At 42.9% G+C, this 7,213-nt stretch overlaps 1 protein-coding gene across 1 annotated transcript; it reads right to left on the bottom strand.

The window, feature by feature from the left end:
• Positions 1 to 640: 640 nt before the first annotated feature.
• Positions 641 to 952, bottom strand: G0S2 (G0/G1switch 2). Its single transcript, XM_006887945.1, has one exon. The coding sequence runs from the start codon at positions 950 to 952 to the stop codon at positions 641 to 643; it is 312 nt and encodes a 103-aa protein (XP_006888007.1).
• Positions 953 to 7,213: the final 6,261 nt, after the last annotated feature.

The raw sequence follows: 7,213 nt of genomic DNA, 5'->3' as shown, positions 1-7,213 counted from the left end.
TTACAACTCCTCACAGGAAGTTAAATGACTGTGCGCAAGATTAATACCCATCTGGAAGGATTACCCGAGCCCCTTGTGTATTGGACTGATCTCCAGGAGAGAAGACAGTCTGCCCTTGTGAAGCTGTACCTCCTTCACAGGCCAGTGCATGGTGCCTGAGTGGAATCCACTCATTGCTGTAAGTTTGGCTTTTAGCTTTTTTCTCTGATCTTTTGGAAGCTGCTGCCTGCACACACGGCAACCAGGTAAAACTCAGCCACCAAGTCTACACTCCCTCCCGCCCAACTCAGCAATCATATACTGAGATGTGGTAGAAAACTTTTTTTTTATTTCAAAATGCAAAATGGGGGTCATTGTAATAATAATAGTATAAAAAAGCATTTCCCCTCCTTCCTCCCTAGTGCAAAGTGGTAGATGCACTCAGACAGCTCGTTAAAACATAGTTTTGGATGCATCATCCCTCCTCACTGCTGCATGGCAGCAAAACTCAATCCCGAACTCCCTTTGGTGGAACTGCGTGGTTTGGTCAGTTCTAGATGTCAGTGGCTCCTCAGAAGTTAAGTCCTAGCAACATATGGCTGGTTCATGGGTTTTTTTCCTCCCTCCCTCTTTCCTTTGTCTCTGCTGTCTTCAGAGGTGCCTAGGAGGCGTGCTGCCTGTTGGAGAGGACCCGGTTGCCGTGCAAGGCCTCCTGCTGCTTGCCTTTTTCCTGAAGGGCCTGCATCCGAAGGGCCTGTCGCTCCCGGGCGGCCTGCAGCGAGGCCACTGCGGCCTCTTCGTCCCGCAGGCGGCTGACAGCTGTTAAGGGGCTGCATACGGTCTCCATCAGGCCGAGCACCACGCCGAAGAAGGCCAGCACGCTGCCCAGCACGTACAACTTCACCAGCTTCCCCTTGGGCTTCTGGGCCATCATCTCCTTGGCTAGGGGAATCAGCTCCTGGACAGTTTCCATGTCAGCTCTGGGCTCTGGAAGGCGGGAGTGACCTGCAGAAGCAGCAGAGCAAGAGGATGTTTAGCCATTATTAGTCCAGCTTTCCAATATCCCTCCCGTAGCTCTTTTGGGAAAGGGAGACAAGCGCCCCAGCTCCAGACCCCGCGAGGCTCACCCTAGTGGCAGAGCGCGAACAGGAGGCAGCGTGAGATGGGGTTGGTGGCAGTAACCCTGTCGGTGGTAGGTTGGGTCGGCCTCTGTTCTCCTCCTCCTCCTCCTCCTCCTCGACCACCGCAGCTCTTCCAGATGGAGACTCTGCAGCTGGCACCTCTCTGATGCCCCGGAGCCGCTTATATATTTTCTCTAAGACCCGCCTCCCCAGACTTCTGGCAGGAGCTAGAGACAGGCAAGCCAGAAACTGGAGGGGGGCAGGTGGGGGCGGAGCTGTGGCTGGAGAGGTGGCCACGAGCTTTGCACGCCCGGCATGTGTGGGCTAAGGGGTCCTGGGAGGGAGAGACAAAGGTGGGGCCTCATGTCTGGCAAACCCTGAACGCAGGAGGTGCTAGCAGAGCCGACCCAGCACAGCGAGCAGCCAGAGGCCAGGGAGCTAGCCGCTCCGCTCGTGTGCTTTCGTATATGACAACTCTTTCTGATTGGCTTCAGTGGTTGCACAGCCTCCTTGGTCCCAGAAAGCCTGAGAAGGATCCCCAATTAGGGAAACCTGGAGATTCTACCTAACAGAATTCCACTGTTATTCAAAACAGCTTGTCACCTTTCTTTTGTGTGGTGTGGTGATGGGGAGGGAAAGAAGGAACAGGAAGTAAGAGGGAGGGCTCTGGGGAAAAGAACAGAAGACAGCAGGTCTCCCATGAATTTTCATAAGGTAATATTCGCGAGGAGTATTCCTTTCTTGCCTGATTGGGTTTATTCAGAGGTGCTTAGGTTACTAGGGTCACGTGATAGAAAACATTGAGTGTTCCCCTTACTCATTGAGGGGGTGTGTGTGTGATACTAGTCTCTTTCCTTGCAGCTGTTGATGTATGTAAAATAAGTGTGTGTCGGAGAACAACCATGATTCCTGAGTTGTCCTCAGGCCCACTCCAGAGTGCTTGAGAAGTTGGAGGGCCCTGAGAAGGTAAAGTTGGAAGGAGCATATTGGTAGACATTCGTCTGCATAGGCAATGGCATATTTTTCATGCTTTGTTCAGTAATGATTTACCAACTCCCTGAATCTAAGGATGCAAATCCGCCGTGGCATTGTTGTTAAGTGCCTCTGGCCTAACTTACAGAGACCCTGTGTCCAGAAGGAAACCCTGCCCTACACTGTGTGCCAGCTTTGTTTTCTTACGGAAGAAATTCAGGGACTGTGAATAGGAAATTTGGTCCAGAAGCTAAAAGAGTAGAATGTTCTTGGGAGTCTGAGGAGAAGTACAATTTTGACAAGGTTTAAATGCAATCACCTTGTAGGGTTCTGATTTCTCTTTGACTATAGATCTACCCAAGTTGGCAAAGTAGAGGAAAAGAGAAGGCAAGTAGGTCAAAGGGCTTTAAAATGGGCCGGTGGCACAGAGGACAGAGGGGAGGGGAAAGCAAACTGGCAAAGGTCAGTGATGCAATCTCGCAACAGCCTGTGACAGTGAGCCTGTGACCAGGAGTGGGAAAGGGAAAGGGCTCTATCAAGGACTGAATATTTCAGTTGTTTGAAATATTACCAGTAATACTTCTTTGGGGTCTGAGGCTGTTCAGTCAAAAAAGGCACTAACAACAATTAACTTTTTGCCTTGACTGTTAGTTGTTGTTAGGTGCTGTAGAGTTAGTCCCAACAAAGAACAGGAGGGAGCTCTGGTGGGTGACCTAGGGGTAAAAAGCTGTGCTGCCATCCTGAAGGCTCACAGTTCGAATCTGCCAGCAGCTTTGCAGGAAAAGGATAAGCAAGATCCTCCTGTGTGATTAACTATCTCAGAAAACTCGCTGGAAGGTCAGCTCTGGATCAATTCTGACTCAATAGAACACAACAACAACACTATGTAGAACAGATCAAACCCTTCTTGGTTCTGTGCCATCCTCATAGTCTTTGCTGTTTTAAGACCATTGTTGCAGTTCCTATGTCAATCTATCTCATTGAAGGTCTTTTTTTCTGGACATTTATTTTGCTAAGCACAATGTCCTTCTCCAGGGACTCCTCCCTTCTGAGTGAATGTACCAGGTTTCTTACTTCTAAAGAGTATTCTGACTACATTTCTTCCAAGATAAATTTGTTCATTCTTCTGGTAGTCCATGGCATATTTAATATTCTTCATCATTACCATAATTCAAAAGTATCATTTTTTTGGTCTTCTTTATCCCTGGTCTAGCTTTCTTGTACATATGACACAAAAGATTAACCCAACCTGGGCCAGGTGATCCTTAGTTTTCAATGTGGCATCTTTGCTTTTAACACTGGTCTTTTGCAGCTAATTTGCCCAGTGCACTATGTTGTTTGATTTCTTTCACGAGTTCTGATTGTGGCTCCAAGTAAAATGAAATCCTTGACAATTAATTTTTCCCTCAGTTTGTCACAATGTTATTTATTGGTCTAGTCAGAGGATTTTTGTTTATTTATGTTCATGGGTAATCCATTCTGAAGGCTGCAGTCTTTGATCTTCACCAGTAAGTGCCTCGAATCCTCTTCACTCATAACATAGTTGTGTTATGTACCTATCACAGGTGGTTATTGAGTGTTCTTCCAGTCTAGATGTTCTTCTTCGTATAGTCTAGTTTCTAGAAGTATTTGTTCAGCGCAGAGATTGAGTAGCAATGATGAAAGGATACCATCCTGACTGACACCTTTCCTGATGTTAAACCTTCCATTCTCTCAAAATTACTGCTTCTTAATCTATGTTCAAGTATGTCACATGAGTACAATGAGATGTTCTGGAATTCCTATTTATTGATGGAATTGTGAAGATTTTTCTTTTCCCTTTTTTTAATTGAGATTTTAATGAAAATTTATAAAGAACTTGGATTTCCATTCATTCATTGTTGCACATTTTCCACACAGTCCACCGCCAAAAAAAAAAAATTCTTTGGAAAGAAAAACTTCTTTCATTGTTATACAGCCCCCTCCCCCAGACCACTTTACTAAGCAGCTCTTATTCTGGATTCATGTCATGCCCATAATACCTAATCATATATTCCTTTTATACATTATATATTCCTCCCTCGTCTGTTTCAATGCCGTGAACATTATTTATCCCCTCTTTTCTTAGTTTCCCCTCAACCTCCATGTTAGTCCTGTTTTATAACAGTGGCATTATGTAGTATTTGTCCTTTTGTGATTGAGATATTTCACTCAACATAATGTCCTCCAGGGTCACCCATTTTGTATAATATTTCTTGAGTTCCTTGTTTTTCAATGCAACATAGTATTCCATTGTATGAATGTACCACAGCTTCTCTCTCCATTCCTTTGTTGATGGGCACTTGGGTTGTTTCCAACTCTTTGCTATTGTGAACAAAGCAGCAATAAACATAGGTGTGCATATGTCTGGTTGGGTGGCAGTTCTGGTTCTTTTAGGATATATTCCCAGTACTGGAATTGCTGGGTCAAATGGTATTTCTATTTGCAACTTTTTCAAAAAGCGCCATACTGCCTTCCAGAGTGGTTGCACCATTTTACACTCTCACCAACAGTGAATAAGGGTTCCAGTTTCTCCACAGTCTCACCAGCATTTGCTGTTTGATCCTCTGTTGAACTTTGCTTTTGTTACTGGAGCAAGGTGATATCTAATAGTTGTTTTGATTTGCATCTCTGTTAGAGCTAAGGATTTTCAACATTTCTTCATGTATTTGTTTGCCATCTGAATGTCTTCTTTGGTGAAGTGTCTGTTCATATCCTGTGACTATTTTGCAATTGGGTTGTTTATCTTGTGGTGGTGCTCGAGTATTCTATTTTTGAGTGATCTATATCGAAGTTGTAGTCTGTGGGGGAAAACTAAGAAAAGAGGGGATTAAGTAATGAATACTGCACTGGAATAGATGAATGAAAGAGCTGTTTAAAAGGAATATATGACTGAATATTTCTGAATATATTACTGAATATATGGACTGAAGCTCAACATCAAGAAAACAAAAATTCTCACCACTGAGCCGATTGGCAGCACTATGATATGTGGAGAAGAGATTAAGATTGTTAACAATGTCAGCTTGCTTGGTTCCATAGTCAACACTCTTGGCAGTCAGAAAATCAAAAGACGAGTTGTATTAGCAAAGTCTGCTGTCAGGGACCTCTCCAGAGTGTTTAAGAGAAACAATGTCAGTCTAGAGACTGTGGTGCTCCTGATCCAAGCCATTGTCTTTGCAATTACTTTGCATCAGAGAGCTGGACTATGATTAAGGATGACAGAAAAATTGATGCCTTTGAGTTTTGGTGCTAGAGAAGAGTATTGAACATCCTTGGAGTGCCAAGAACACTAAAAGTCTGTCCTTTGAATGGGTGAAACCAAGCTGCTCCTTTTGAAGCTCCATCTCACCTACTTTGGGCATATTGAAGAAGGACCCATGTTTGGAAGGGGGAGAGAGATAACACAAGAGGAAGACTCCAGATGAGATGGATTGACAGAGTAACTTGGGTACTGAAGGTAGGTGTGTCAGAGACAGTGAGTATGGCTCAGGATAGAGTAGGGTTCAGAGCTATTGTTCCTAAAGTCACTGAGTCATAGTTGACTTGACAGCACATAACAACAACAAATGAAGTTTTAGTCAACGTCTAACTCTAGATGATTTTTTTTTCTGAAAGTATGTTCTCCAAAATAAAATCTTAATGTAAATTTTCAAATATATAAACAACAAAAAAGGAATATATGATTAGGTATGACAACAGTCCAGAATAAAAGTTGTATAGAGAAGTTGACTGGGGGAGGGGAGGAAACTATGCAAGAACGAATGCTTTTTTTTTCTTTAAAGGTGAACTGTGGGGAAGGAAGAAAATTGTGTAACAATGAATGAATGAAAATCCAACTTTTCTGTAAACTTTTCTTAAGATCATCATAATAAAAAAAGTTGTCATCTCTGATCTTCCTCAATAAGTACCTCAAGCGTTCTTTGCTTCCCACAAGCAAGAGTTTGTTATTTGCAAGTTGTTAAATTATTAAGGAGCCTTAGTACAGTCCTCAGGCCCCATTGTTCTTTATATATAGTCTGACGTCTAGGTATATTTACTCAGTATATTGTTGGTGAGTGCTATCATGTTGACTCCAAGTCGTAAGGCTCCTGTGTAAACAGAGCATTGCAGTCTCTTCATGAATCCATCTCATCAAGTTTCTCAGTCTACTTTACTGACACTCCACTTTTCCAAGCGTGATGGACAGACTCTCATTATATTTTTTTTCTAAGGAGCACTTCTTCCAAGGCGTTTGGCATTGGACAAACATGCTGCCAGAGATCTCTTTAAAATCTTAAAGTACTAAAAAAAAAAAGACAACAAACAAAACCTTAAAGTACTAAAGATTAAGGATGTCACTTCAAAGATTGAGGTGCATCTAACCCAAGCTATATTCTTTTCAATTGCTTTATATGCATGTGAAAGTTGAACAGTGACTCTAAAGAAGAATGAAGGAAAATTGATGCCTTTGTGTTTGTTCGGCATACAGATTGATTGTTAGTGCAGGCAGGAAAATTTATGTGTGGCGATAGATCAGAGTCACTTAACAGTCTACACTGTAGCGTGTGCATAAACAATTCAAAGTGACCAAGTCACTGGTAGGGTTATTCTAGGAACTTTTTGTCCCTGTTCATAATTCTCATAAACTTGTTGAGCAGGAAAATTCTGTAACAAAGACTATCTAAAATTGCTATGACAGAAATACCACAGGTAGATGATTTTTACAAACATGAATTTATTCTTATAGTCTAGGAGGCTGGAAGTCTGAACTTAGGGCACCAGCTGTCGAGACAGACTTTCTCTTTCTGTTAGCTCTACAGGAATAAGTTTGCCTCCTTTCAACATCTATAGACCAAATGCCCCTTGAGTGTCTCCATGCAACTTGGCTTCAACCTAGTCCTGGTTATAGAAGGTTCCTCATGTAAGGGCTCTGGGTCCAAAGGATATATTCTATTCCAGGATCTTTTATCTTAGTATACTGATGTTTCTCCCTTTCTACTCCATTCTTTCTCCTTTTACCTCTTAAAAGAGAAAAGGTGACTCAGGTTACACCTTGGAGAAAATTCCTTTGTATCTGACTAAGGCTGTGCCTTCGCTTATGTGAGTGATACTATTTTTGTGTTCCGTGGAGTCGGAACCAT

This window comes from Elephantulus edwardii, unplaced genomic scaffold (assembly GCF_000299155.1).
Source record: "Elephantulus edwardii isolate Elephantulus edwardi_28Jun2011 unplaced genomic scaffold, EleEdw1.0 scaffold00063, whole genome shotgun sequence".
NCBI lineage: Eukaryota > Metazoa > Chordata > Mammalia > Macroscelidea > Macroscelididae > Elephantulus > Elephantulus edwardii.
Note: the sequence above shows the minus strand (reverse complement) of the source record. Positions and strands in the feature narration are given on the sequence as shown.

Coding starts and splice junctions, on each gene's coding strand:
- G0S2 (XM_006887945.1), bottom strand. CDS start 952: ATGGAAACTGTCCAGGAGCTGATTCCCCTAGCCAAGGAGATGATGGCC.